General features: G+C 37.5%; 2 protein-coding genes across 2 annotated transcripts; both read left to right on the top strand.

Moving 5' to 3' along the window:
- The first annotated feature begins 2,722 nt into the window (after nucleotides 1–2,722).
- Nucleotides 2,723–7,200, top strand: cbx4 (chromobox 4). Its single transcript, XM_039686820.2, has 5 exons — nucleotides 2,723–2,936; nucleotides 3,031–3,074; nucleotides 3,447–3,512; nucleotides 5,163–5,229; nucleotides 5,796–7,200. The coding sequence occupies exons 1-5, from the start codon at nucleotides 2,868–2,870 to the stop codon at nucleotides 7,053–7,055; spliced, it is 1,506 nt and encodes a 501-aa protein (XP_039542754.2). The 5' UTR covers nucleotides 2,723–2,867; the 3' UTR covers nucleotides 7,056–7,200.
- A 4,338-nt stretch (nucleotides 7,201–11,538) lies between these two features.
- cbx8a (chromobox 8a) lies at nucleotides 11,539–13,611 on the top strand. Its single transcript, XM_039686821.2, has 5 exons — nucleotides 11,539–11,699; nucleotides 11,856–11,899; nucleotides 12,312–12,377; nucleotides 12,473–12,539; nucleotides 12,690–13,611. Exons 1-5 carry the CDS (start codon nucleotides 11,631–11,633, stop codon nucleotides 13,470–13,472), a joined length of 1,029 nt encoding a protein of 342 aa, XP_039542755.2. The 5' UTR covers nucleotides 11,539–11,630; the 3' UTR covers nucleotides 13,473–13,611.
- Nucleotides 13,612–14,422: the final 811 nt, after the last annotated feature.

The following is a 14,422-nucleotide window of genomic DNA, read 5'->3' as shown; positions in this document are numbered from 1 at the left end:
TGATGAGCCCGCACTCCTACCAGCGATGTGCATTACAATGACGTACTCATAGACATCTTGATAATTGATAGAAGGCTAGATTAAAGTGCCACCAGAAAATTAACTGAGACTATATTTTATCTGACCAATCATGTAATAATTGGAAAATAATGGAAGTTGAAGCTCGCAGCACTGGGAGAAAATTACATGGATGCATTCTGACTGCAAGTGCAAATTGGAAATTAATTTCTGACGCTATCGCATTTCTTTCTTAAGGCTTGTTATGTGGAAAATCTTGATTATCATTAAGTAAAGCAACATTGCTCTTGTAAAGAAAGCATATTTAACTTCTTCGAAAATCTATTTTCTGTCAAATTACGTGCAGTTTTTGATATCAGCTCATTAGGATACCAGAACTTAATGAGCTCCCACTGAGCTGAGATAGAATGCCTGTAGGCCCCTCTTAACATTTTCTAATACCCTTCCAGCCCTCGACCAATCCTCGTCCATGACCCTTTATAGCGGGATAAATGCAACGCTTGGTTGGGCAATAGAGACTACACTTATAGTCTGGCACACACTGCGCTCTCCCTCTCTCTCTCTCTCTCTCTCTCTCTCTCTCTCTTTCAATCCCTTTCTTTCTTTAGTGCTTTGGTGCCTGGCACTCGATAAGTGGAACCCCTATTTGGGTGTTCTGTGAATGAGTTTCCATACATGGAAAAGCTCTGCAACAATCACAGTTTAAGATCTCTTTGAGGGGTTTCCATCCAGTCAACTGTCTTTTGCTGCCAACCAAAGAGCTCTTGAAATGGTTAAGGTCATTGTCATTATCATGAGCTGTGTATGAATTCCTTTGCATGTAGGCTACTGAATTTGATAAACTGACTTCTCAACTAATGTATATGCAGGTGTGTAAATATATCCCTGGAAATACTGCATCGGCCATGTTATTTTGTTCTAAAGCCTTATGGTGCTTTGACATGTGACGAATTAAAATAATGTACTCAGGCTTTGTTAAACAAGAGAACAAAAGTGTCCATTTGAGTTGAAAATATTAATTAATATAATCTCAGTTCGTCGTCTCGATATTGCTATGTTTCATACAAATCCAGATAGGCTATACTAATTCGACATACTGCTTTTTGAATAAGGAACTACTTTACTGCTCTTGATTACTATATTCAGATTGGGACTCATTATAACTTCAATTGATAACACAAAGAATTCTGGTCCAATTTACATGAACTTGAACAGTAGCTGAGAGAATGAGAATTGAGTCTGACCAAAACAAATTTAACAGTGTTTAACAAATTTGTTGGATAAAAGTGTGCAGCTACGAATGTAGGCTATCCTATGGCATGCTGTTAACAACATGAGTCGAATATTGAAAGTGACAACAGGAAGTTGTCGTGGCTATAGGCTACTGATTTATTTTTTAATGCTGTGCTGCTGAGATTACAGGCTTGCTGGCTGAATATTATTCAATTATTACTTCATGTTATTAGAAATTATACCTAATTTACCTGTCATCGATATTCACATTACAGCAGGTGTAGAGCAACCAGTCTCTGTCATTAAAATCTTCAATAATTTTCCACTCTCTGTTTCTAGGCAGCAGGGTGTGTTTCTCTGATGAGAAATGCAGCGCGACGATCAATTTCTCTTCGTCAAAACACAGTTTTTTTTGCTTAAATGTTGTGCAACATGGTGTGTTTTTGTGTTAGTATTTCAATTTGTGTGTAAAATATGTAATAAACCCGCAAGAACACGATATATTTGCCCTTTCTTTTTCATGCCCATATATGGAGCTTAGATTGGCTGTTGACGCTTCAACCTCATTTTAACCCTTTAGTTGCTGAATTTTATTCGCTGGTGAAAAAAAGAAGAAGAATACAGATAAAGATGTGTTAATTAATGTACTTTACATATTACGTTTCATTGAATGTAATTTAAAATCCACAGCGGCTATCTGTTGCCTCATATTTCCGCTTTATACAGTTTTAGGATATAAAACTGCATAGATTAGGTGTTAACAAGAACGTCTAATATGGTGTTAATGCTTTCAGCTAGTGCTGGTCGTGAACGGGTGGTTAATTTACTGGCGTTAAACTGAGTTGCCTTTAATAGAATATAGCTCGTTTACATGACAGATTTAGTGGTGTATATTTGTGTTTCGTCGCCTATATTTGGCTCTTGTGTGCGTTTTGCATGATAAAGTAGCAAAAGTAAAGTGTATTTTGGCGTGGCATATCGCTTGAGTGGGATCCACCCCGTCTAAAAATGAATGTAAAACCCTTGCTTCAAGTGCATTGCAGATGATGTTTTTAAAAATCTAAAATAGCCTACACAACTTTTTGGTTATGAAATGCATGACAACTAAATGTGATTGTGGGACTTTAGCATGGATAGATAGATAGATAGATAGATAGATAGATAGATAGATAGATAGATAGATAGATAGATAGATAGATTGATAGATTGATAGATTGTTAGATTGAAATTTTGCTAGTGAGATGTTTAAACCAAAGCAAGCTTGTCTGTATTCATGCATATTTCGAAGGTCTTAATTACAGCAAGCATACAACGTTTAAACACTATAGCTTTATATTCGGCACAGTTCTTGTCAACCCCCTCCTCGCGTGACGTCACGTGCCTGCCTTGGCTTATTATTGCATGAACTATTTTCTGTAGTAGCAGCAGTACTGAGCTTTTCCAGTACCCGCCGCTTAACGTGGAGACAAATACGAGGGGAGAGAGAGGGAAAGAGGAGGGGTGAGAGACAAATTAATCTTGGGCCACAGCGGTGGCAGAACGCGAGACAGCAGTAAAGCGTTGCAGTGAAGATTTTATTTTGCTCGTTCGCCTCAAACGGGCGGCAGAGAGACGGAATGGATCTACCTGCTGTCGGGGAACACGTCTTCGCGGTGGAGGGCATCGAAAAGAAGCGCCTACGGAAGGTAAAACTGCCGCGAACTGGAACTACCGTAAATGGTGCAGAGGATATATTTGTTGTTCCTGTATAGTACCCAACACATTTTTATCGTTTTTTAGGGCAGAATCGAGTATCTGGTGAAGTGGCGAGGATGGTCAGCCAAGTAAGTGTTGAATTGGTTTATATGCGTTATTTTTTAGACACATTAACAGTAAATGCCGCGCGATATTGGTCTTGATGGTCCGGTTACCCCACATTGGTCGCAAGCTGGGCTTTTTACTATGGATTCCATCACAAAATTTACACGAGCGAATATCGTTCTGCTATCGTACCGACATTTTACTTTGTTTATGTCATATAATCGTAAATGTATTGCTCGCGTGTTTACATTTTCAGTAGGGTAACGTTGCACACGTGTATTTTTTTCGCGCAGTGATCTGCTTAACATGTTTACGATAGCTACATTTCATTGCAACATGCGTTGAATTTAACATGTGATTTATTACAATATCATAATTTCCCGTCAATATTGCAGATACAACACATGGGAACCCGAAGAAAACATTCTGGATCCGCGCCTTCTTGTCGCTTTCCAAAACAGGTGAGATGGAGGACGAATAACTGAACTTGTGGTGATGCCCATATATGGTCACGGGAGGCGGGGCCAAATCCCTGCACTGTGTAGCTGAAGATTAATGGTAGCCCCATGGGTCAGGTCTGCCTGCTACAAAGGCTCTCTTGATGCTTGCCTTTTATCCAGTTTTGGAAACGCTCCATTGTTATTTCCAGTGCAAGTCGTACAAAATGAGCGTGCCATTGTATATTGACCAGTCAAGATTTAATTTTCTTCCTGTCAGTTCCAGGGCAGTGGTTCTCAAGCAGGGGGCCAGAACCCTGTGGGAGCCTTATTAAACTTATCACTGCACGATGGCTTATATTTATTTTGTATTCATAATTTAAATAACTGTATAAATATGAATGCAAATTCTTGTTGTTTTTTATTCAAAAACATACAGTGATTGTAATTTTGTGATCACTAAATTAACTGCAAATGAAGAGTTCAGATGCAAAAGCCTCTAAATGCCATTTGAAATTTTCTTCTTTAATGATGATTTTTATCAAACTTGTATATTTAAGTTCAGTAATTTCACTTAAATGGCAATGATAATTACCTATTAATTGTTATTTAAGTGAAATTACTGAACTTAAATATACAAGTTTGATAAAAAATCATCATTAAAGAAGAAAATTTCAAATGGCATTTAGAGGCTTTTGCATCTGAACTCTTCAAATATTAATTTTAATATCTAGATTTAATACCTAATTTATGAGAACAGAGGATTTTCAAAATTGTCTTGCATCTAAAAGTTTGAGAAGCACTGTTCTTTGGAACAAGTTTGAGAAGCACTGTTCTTTGGAACAAGTTTGAGAAGCACTGTTCTTTGGAACAAGTTTGAGAAGCACTGTTCTTTGAAACAAGTTTGAAAAGCACTGTTCTTTGGAACAAGTTTGAGAAACACTTCTTTGGAACAGCGCAGCAACTTTTGTTTTGGAAAAGCTTAAATCAAATTATTTCATACATGCATGCATATATGAAAAATACATCAGTAGCTGTGTTCTCACAAGTGGACACTCGTGTCTATGATCTAATCTGCTGTTTCAAAGGTCTTGTGATGTTCACACACCCTTCTGAACCCTCTCTTCTGTTCTTAAGATAAAAGTTAAATGGGTATCAAAGCATTCCAGACACTAAAGGAAACGAATTGTTAGGTTTAGATAGCAGCTTTCGCAAGATATTTGATAAATTTCATTCTGGTTGAGCTGCGCTAGAAGTGAGAGTGTCGTGTTACCGTTGCTGTTGTAACTTGGTGGTCTGAATCTTGCGCTACTGTTGAGAAGAACACTCTTAAAAATAAAGGTTCCAAAAGTGGGTTTTAACAACAGAAGAATCATTTTTGCTTCCCCAAAGAACCTTTCATTGAACAGTTCTTAAAAGCACCCATTTTTTCTTAGTGTGATGAACAACATATTATTAATCTCAAGAACCTTTATCACTATGAAGAACCTTTTGTGCAATGGGAAGCTTCAATTGATTTTAAAGGTTCTTCGTAGGAACACCAATGCCAATAAAGAACATTTATTTTTAAGAGTGAACAAAAATAATTGTTCTGATTAATGAATGTTCCTTTAAGCATTTCAACATTGTAGCAGTTTTTTTATGAATAATTTATATTTTATGTGCTGTTTTCAGAGAAAGGCAGGAGCAAATGGTGGGATATCGAAAAAGAGGGCCTAAACCCAAACACTCCCTGGTCCAGGTACATCAGCTTTTACATGGTCACTGGACTGCTTGTGTTATTCCAAATGCAGTTTCTATCTTCCAGCAATATTTTTGCAAAAGGCTATTCCTGCGCACAGTCCAGGAATAAAAAATCCTTTTCATTATGAATCAATAAAAGGCTCCTTTCTGTCTGCATGCATCTTAATGTACTGAGGGGTCCTAAATGACTTCAATTAGCTTCAGTAGTAGATTTTACCTATAAAATATTCATGAGAATGGCGTTTGTAAGCTCAAAACATAAATTCACATTATAAGACTGCCTACACTATTAAAATAAAATTGCAATGCAATGCCATAGAGGAACCTTTCAGTGAACTGTTCTTAAAATATCCTTATTTTCTCAGCTTTTATAGAACTTTGTTCCACTATAAAGAACCTTTTGTGGAATGGAAAGATTATACGGTTCCAAAAGTGGTTCATGGAACCATCAATGCCAATCATGAAAACCCCTAGAGTAAAGCTAAATGTGTTGTAATGTAAATAACAAACGATGAACTTCCAGTTAATTTGAGATGTCAATAAATATTCTCTCTTTGTCCCCAGCTTCCTGCGTTTGCTCGTAGATCAAGCATCCTGGGTGGTCTTCAGGACACATCACTGGATGAGGAGAACCAGCCCAAAGTGGATTCCCTCCAGATCCGCTCACGGCCGCAGCACTACCAGCTGAACAGTAAAAAGCACCATCAGTACCAGCCCAGCTGCAAGGAGATATCCTCAGAACAGCATTTGAGCGGGAAAAAGAAACACTTCTACCAGCTAAACAGCAAGAAACATCATCACTACCAGCCGGACCCCAAGATGTATGACACGCCACTCACGGGACCCAAAGAGGTCACGGGTCAAGACCCTTCCAACAAAGGCTGGAACCTCCCTCCAGCCTTGCAACAGAAGTGGATTCGGAACAAAGACACCGGCGGCCTGAGTAAAGTGAAAGATCTGTCTATCGAGCTCAAGGGTCGGCCAGATGATGCTAGCGGAGCGGAGCGGACACTCAAAACCAGTTCCAAAGAGTTTGCACTTCCTAATGGCATCAGCAGCAAGATGAAAATAATCAAGAACAAAAACAAAAACGGCCGAATTGTCATTGTAATGAGCAAATACATGGACAAAGGTGTGCATTCCTCCAAAGTAAAAAACAGGGATGTTTCTGACGCGGAAGCGCGACATAAAGAGAAATCGACGCTGATTGATACGGACAATCGGTCTGATGGGGAAACGGCGGATCAAGTAGAAGGCAGTGAGAATGGTTCTATAGAGAAAAATAGGAATCTTTCTTCAGCTAGTGAATGTATTCCCGAAAAGTCCCGCAGTGAACTTCCAAAAGACACGCCTACAGAGGCTGAACCAAAAGGGATGGATATATGCGACCAGCCAAACTCCTCACCCATGGCAGCTGCCCCGTCGAACACTGACACCAGAACCAATCCCCTTAAGAGGAACCTGTCAGAACCCAGTGAGGACGTGAGAAACTGTAAGCAGTTCTTCTGCTACAGGAGCATCAGTGCACCAAACACCGTGCTTTCTTCCCCTCAGAGAGAACCCATAAACCTGCATTACAGAGGCAGTCACGTCGCCAGAACGTATAGTTATGACTTCAGTGACACCGTTCCTGAAGAGCCTATTGATTTAAGCTGTGGTCCAACCAAAATGCTAAAACAGTTTCCTACCGGGGGGAAGATTTCAGAAAGCTCAGTGCAAGTGGAGAAAACAAATTTGAAACCGTTTGTGGGTAACGTTATTATCACAGACATCACTACGAATTGCTTAACTGTGACGTTTAAGGAGTACGTACAAGGAGAATGACAACAGTACGTTGGACTGAACCAGCTCAAATGCACTGATCATAGCCATTCCTGAAGATATATTTACACATTTATTTAAACACATAATCCATGTATAGAAACACCATATATATGTAGGGTTTGTTTGTTTAGATACAGGTTGTATGTTTTTTAACACATTAAATTGTGACATTTTCGCAGCTGTTGAAATAGAATTTAAAATCCCATACCTGTATAGTGTGTAAAATTGTTTATAAAACTTTGGATAATGGATTTTGCTACCTGAGAAAATATCTGCCGATTGGAGTAAGCAAGCACACTGGTGGATTTGGAAGAATTCATTGAAGATTGATGTTAAATGCACTTACTTACACCTTTCTATGTTCATGTCCATTGTGGACCATTTTTTTTTTCTTCCTTCCAATGTTGAGGATTTGAAAATGTTTTCAGATAATTGAGATCTATACATTTTGAGTTGCTTGGAAAGGTGTCATCATAATGTACACGAATGTACCTTAAAAAAGTATTTTTGGATATTAGCGTTACTGATTTTGTTTCGCTGAAACATTTTACTTGACTGGATTTCCAGATGCTGTTGGCCTGTGAGGTCTAACCGTGCAATGCTAGAAAAAACAACTGGATTGTTTGTTGTTCCCTATCCGTAAGACGTTTAAGCTGCACTTTATCATCTCCTGGATCTCTTTTGGTAATTAATTCAATAATAATAATAAATCCTTAATGCAGATCAATTCTGTAACAGCAGTATAACTATGGCCAGAGATCATCAGAACATGCAAACTGTTACATATGACCAGAAAGTAAATGTAAGATTGATGCTTACGTTGGACAGTGTAGCGCTGTAGATTTTGTATGTACTGGAATCAATTTACAGTCAATGCAATGTACGCAACACAGTCCATAATGTACAAATTACACAATAATGCCATCAAGGTTCAGGCCATTTATATGCATAACGGCATGTTTTATGCACACATTGAAGAGTCAGTTTGAAAATGCTTCCCAAATCAACATTAACTCTGTTAAATAATAAAAAACGAATTATTTGTTTTATGCTGTGTCATTCTGTGTTCATTTTTTTAATAATGATTTTTATTAGGTCATATTGACTGCATACATAGACTTCAAGAAAAATAATTTTCATTTTTGTTAATATGTTATGCGCTACGTCCGAAACCGAATCCTTCCCTATCCCAGTATCCCTACAATAGCATGCGCAAAACTACACCAGAGTATGTCCATTGTCCAAAAACATAGGAAACCAGTAGGCAAAAGAGAGTTAGGATGGACACTTTTTTTTATCTCATGAGGCCACGGGTGAAGATTTATGAATGACAGTGAAGTGATGCAACTGACGAAGGTAAGTCACGTGATAGTAACAACATGGTGGATGTAGTACGTCCAGATTACATGCATACTGCCACCCATATTCATGCTATATAGAATGTACCAAAATGGATGTTGTAACATACCGTTTTAGTGCTCGTGAAATAAACTCAAATTTAAATGTATGGCTTCCTCAGTGTGCGATTTCAGGCGCAGCAAGAGGCTCTAATAAATTAGAATTTGTCTTCCTTTGCCCCAACCTTGCATTATACCACATGCTTTTATGTTGACACTGTTTTTTTTTTGTTTTTTTTTTTTTGGTTGAATATTACAGGGTCTAATAAGATTTCCAGAGCTGTGGAAAAATTAATGAAATTTTGCAATGCTGCCTCCTAGGTGCAGTGCCATGCTCATAAAGTATTTCCCAGCAGCGCCATCTTTGATTTTTAACGAGAATGAATCAAGCGAGGTCGTGAGTGATATCAGAGACTATTTTGGTGAAATGCATAGGCATCTCTTCAGTGGGTTGTACCGATATTTAATGTGTTTTTGGATTGTTCTGCTAACGAACCACTGCAAAAATGGGCTTCAATAAAATTTAGTTGACAAAAAACTCCAGCCAACACAAGGTGTGGAAAATTAGCTAATATGCTAAGTGGGTAGCGCACCATTAAAAACACTCTCACAGCCTCGCTTTCATACCTTCCATGGCGCTGCAGGGAATAAGGTCTACAAAACCAGAAAACCACCGAACCAGTTTCTTTCTGCAGCCTGATAGGTTCGTTTAGGCCTAAATAATTAATAGAAAGTTAATTGATTACTAGAAATTGAGCGATCTAAAATATATATGCCATCTTTGACAAATGTCAAATACATGGATGACAAATAAATCATAGCCTAGCCTACTGCATAAAAAAAAAAAGAATAGATCATCTTTAAATGTGATATTAACAGGAAAAGTGGAACCATGGGGCCCATTGTTATAGGCTACGGTATTGTCCTCTTGTGAGTTATAGATGTTGGTAATTCTGCCCCAAAATTCTGTTCCAATAGATAATGCATTGAGAGAAAGGGGTGTAGGCTAGTCTATTCTGCTTTACTTGACATGACATATTCTATTCTATTCTATTCTATTCTATTCTATTCTATTCTATTCTATTCTATTCTAGGCCTTGTCAAATGTTTTTCGACAAACATCAAATGTGTGGCAAAGTAAAATCTATGCAAAAAGCAACAAAATATAGGCTAGCGTACTAATTAAATGGCGAATTAAAATAATTTTCCTCCGAACCTCGCTCTTTGATGAGATTTAATTTATTAGGCTATAAAATACAAATAGCCTATGTATTAAAATATATCACAGATAGCCTACTTATATTTAAAAAAAAAAATAATTCAGGGCTGAACTGTTTAAGATCTGGAAATAACCACAACGCAAGCAATAACGCTTTAATTTAGCTATTCCAGTTTCGCTGTTTATTTTTCGTGTATAGGCCTATTGATGAAATCCAGTTATTTGCCGTTTTATTTAGCCTATAAATCTGAATGTTTGTATCACGGTAAAAAAAACAAAAAAAAGCTAAAGCTATTTTACCATTCAATTTCATCTGATTGTCTCTTTTAACCTGAATTTAGAACATTTTTGTCGTTGTTGTCATTACAACGAATAGCAGAATATTTTTGTTTTTTCGATAAAAAACCTTTTAAAAAGTCGTTTTAAAAAATCGAATTGATGGTGTGATTTATTAGGGCTATTTTAATGCGTATCCTAATAGCTAAATAATAATAATATGAGAGGATGTTTTTTTCCAATTCACTTGAATTCGTCGAATCGAAACAAATAAAAGAAAAACATGGAGAAAACGGAAAACAACATACTTTTCTATAAGTTTATTATCCGTTGCATCGAAAGAATCGGAAAAAATCGAATGAATCTTTAAAATCAATAAAAGATTAGCTAGTTGGAGTTATCAGATATATCGCATATCATTTCTACTGTAACAGTGAATAATTAGACGAAAAAATGTCACGTGTGTAAAATATAATTTCACATTTTTATAAAGAAAAACATAGGCTATTGAAAGTTTTTTAATGGCTTGATAGTCAAACGAATGGATTAAAATAAAACCACTAGGCCTATTGTTTGTCCGAAACAGTCAAATTTATTGTTTTAAAATAATTATAATTATTTACAATTATTTTATTAGAAAGAAAGAAAGAAAGAAAGAAAGAAAGAAAGAAAGAAAGAAAGAAAGAAAGAAAGAAAGAAAGAAAGAAAGAAAGAAAGAAAGAAAGAAATTTCAAATTCGACTGAAACCAAGCTTTATAGCCTGGTTTTAAAAGCAGCTTTACAATCTTAAAATCGTTTAATAAGGGTGAGAGCCCTGTGGTTTATTGCTTAGTTTTTTTTGTTTGTTTGTTTGTTTTTTGTTTGTTTTTAATATTAAATTAGCAAACTAATATTAACAACTAATATTAGCAAAATTAGGCTACCTACTGCAGGCTGCCAGCAACCCGAATATATGGACAAAATGCTATATTTTCGGAGCGCGCGGGTAAAATATCGATACGCCGCAGCACGCTGCATATGATGTTATGCATTTACTTTTGTTCTATTTTTTATTTCGTTATTTGAATTGTTTTTAAACGTTTTTTAAACTGTTATTTGACAGGGTGTGGCATGACATGGCGGGGAATATGGAGCACAGATTCGGTGAACCTTTTTGAGTTTCATCCGTGTGTGTTGAAAATGAAGAATGAGCAATGAAGAATGAGCCTGCGCATGTGCAGATTTCGGTCCTATTAAATAAATAAAAAATAGCCTAAATAAAACTCAATTTGTTTTGACATCGCAAACAAGAAACCTGCCGGGTAACGTTATCTAAAAACGTCCTTTCGGGTAAATAATTATGGGTAAATATGCGACAAATGTGGGACTTATCAAAAAGCCCTGACTGCGGCTTCGTCTAGACTAGTCTAGACTAGTATACGAAATAAACACGACGTATTTGCGTTCAAAACAACACTCATAAAATGGCATTTTACCCGTGCTCGCCTCGTCCTTTATTCTTGTGAGCTCCACGATCACAAGACTCCTCCTCCCCGAGCGGCAGCTCCACTCACACAGCAGAGCCGTCCTGCAGTGCCATGGTAACAGTTTAGAACGTGATGACGTCTCTTCGTTTGAGTATTATGGGCTATCGAGGATTATTCAGGCTGAGGCGAGAAAAATAGCTGCGAGGTTGAAGTAAACATGGAGCTCTCAGCCGTCGGTGAGCGGGTCTTCGCCGCCGAATCCATCATTAAACGGCGCATAAGGAGGGTAAGTGTCATACCAGCCTGCTCGTCGGGGGTTCGGCTCTGTTATAGAGGCGCCTGGTTATTTGCTTCTGCCCGCCGAAGTGACATTTTATACGCGATGGGTTAGCTTAGCAGCGTTAGCTTGCTAATTTGAATCTCCCTGTGCTTTTACCCGCAGGGCCGGATGGAGTATCTGGTCAAATGGAAAGGCTGGTCTCAAAAGTGAGTGGTAATGACACGTTAACGGTGGTTGTTGTAACGGGGGGAGCGGTTTCAGGCTCCCCGAGCTCGCTGAGTGTTAGCACGGCTGCAGCACAGACTGCGTAACGGGGCTCATGAGAACGTTAGCTGACAAGGCCAGTGATGGGAGACAGTCAAGATTCAAGCTTTATTGGCTGGTTAAAATGGTTCATATTGGGGAAATCACGCATAACATATGTATATGTTTGTGGGTTTATATATTATATACGTTTATATATGAACCAAGAAATATTATGCATGCACCGTAAAAAAAAAATCAACTGAAGTGATAAAAAATGCACTGATTAGTAATAAATGTGTTTAAAAATGCACTTTGAATTGTGTTTTGGACGTTATGATTTGCGAATAATTAAACATTAAATTATTGGTGCAGATACAGCACCTGGGAACCAGAGGAGAATATTTTGGATGAGCGTCTTTTCGCTGCTTTTGAAGAAAGGTAATTCACCCCGTTAATTCTGCAATTCATGTAGACAAGACAAATCAAATAATTTGGATGTTTTAAAATAGCATTTCTCTGATTTCTTATTTCAGAGAGCGTGAAAGGGAGATGTTTGGGCCAAAAAAGAGGGGACCCAAACCAGAAACATTTTTAATGAAGGTGAAGGTTTGAAGGTTTCACCCTAAATTTTCTTTGAATATCTTTTTCTTTTTTCTTGGCTTTCTGTTGAATGAAGTCTATAACTTTTTAATGTTATTGAAATTTTTTGAAATGTTGTGCATACATTATTATGTTTGACATTTTTTATAGGCAAAAGCTAAAGAAAAAGGAAAAAACTATGAGTTCAGACGAGAGATGTCTCGAGGAATACAAGTGTCTTTCCCGGTAGCAGAACCGGTTGTGACTCCCAGAGCCCGTGAGGGATTGCGAACGGTTGTGCCAACTATTTTCCCACCGAGCACCGTCAACAGAGGCGAAAGTGTTCGTGTGCATTCACCAGAACCTGAGAGAGACCCACTGACGCACGGGACGCCATTTCACCGCCCGCTGGGTTTTGCCAGCTCACCAAAAAAGCGAGGACCAAAGCCAAAGTTGCGTCCAACTGGAGGTTCATCCAATGAGGGCGTTAAAAGAAAGGCAGACGAATCGCTATCTTATCAGCCTTCAAAAACCGAGAGATCAGGAGCGACCTCTAACTGTGATGCCATCCGTTTAACCCAGAAGTTCCCAGCAGAATCCAGCCTCGTTCAGAAGCAGATGGGAAGCAGGTCGAGTGATGTAAAATTTACACATGGTGGGACCATCTTAAAAGCTGGGCTTGGTGTTTTGGGACATCGACAGAAGGAAAGCTCAAGTGGTGCCATAAACCAACAACCCAAGATGAAGCATCCTCCCAAAAACAATGTATTTGAATCCACCGATCAAACCAGAGAGCAACTGTCTCTGAGTTTTGTAGATGAAACAGACCAGTCCTGGTTGCCTTGTCTGAAGAATATGGAGAAAATTGTTGTTACTGACGTAACAAGTAACTCCTTGACTGTAACCATAAAAGAGAGTTCAACGGACAAAGGTTTCTTCAAAGAAAACAGATGATGTGATTTTAGTGTATGTGTGTATGTATGAAATATTGTAATCAACCTAGAAACGACCCACATTTCTATATCATTTGTAGTCTATAAATGTAAAGTCTTGAAATCATGTACATAATGCAAAAAAACAAACAAACAAACAAAAAAACAATATATATAGAGAGAGTCTATCTTTAGCCTACATTTCCATTGACATTTTCTATGAAAATGCTTAAGCTTATTTTTCTATTTCCTAAATTTGATGTAAGGTACACCAGTTAATTTCATTTTTGGTTGCCTTCTTCAGCTTTATTATGAATTTAGGCATAGATGCTTTTAACATATTAACGTTTCAACTTAATGCACCTTTTTAAGGGACGCGTGGTTTAGTCCCTCTTTTATGAACTTGGTATTATTTTCTGGTTAGGTTTTGTATATATTTTAAGGTCCAAAAAGTAAAGCACACCATTTAAAAAAGAGAGAAGGGAAATAAGCTAGAAATTAAGCAAATTTAGGCCTAAATATTTAAGACACAATAATTCAGACTTTAGAATCGTATTTCGTTGTTTTTCTGTTGAATATAATTGACGTGGCTGTTCTGTGTCTTTATATTTCATTATAATGCTGTTTTTAGGCCCCTCAGAAACGAAAGATTGTTTGATTGGTACAAATCATTTCTAAATTGCTAGTAAGCTCACAGCCTGGTTTAAGTGGTGAAATTAAAAATAAATATGTATTACAATTATATGGTGTAAACTTGTTTAACGGTTTAGTTCAGCCTTTTTGCAGAGAGGACAATGTGTATCGGAGCTCAAACTCGAAAATAAAAATGTAATTTAGCTGTGTCTAGAGCCTCTTCCATTATTGATTTTTAACATTTCTCGCGCACAGTTATCCGTGTAGTCCGTTTTTATCTTGCCTTTTAGTAATTTAATTAACTAACACATATTGTTATAAAAACGGAAAGCTCTTTAC

This window comes from Pimephales promelas, chromosome 3 (assembly GCF_988280905.1).
Source record: "Pimephales promelas chromosome 3, fPimPro1.hap1.1, whole genome shotgun sequence".
Lineage (NCBI taxonomy): Eukaryota > Metazoa > Chordata > Actinopteri > Cypriniformes > Leuciscidae > Pimephales > Pimephales promelas.
The sequence above is the reverse complement of the archived record's forward strand: the minus strand, read 5'-3'. Positions and strand labels throughout refer to the sequence as shown.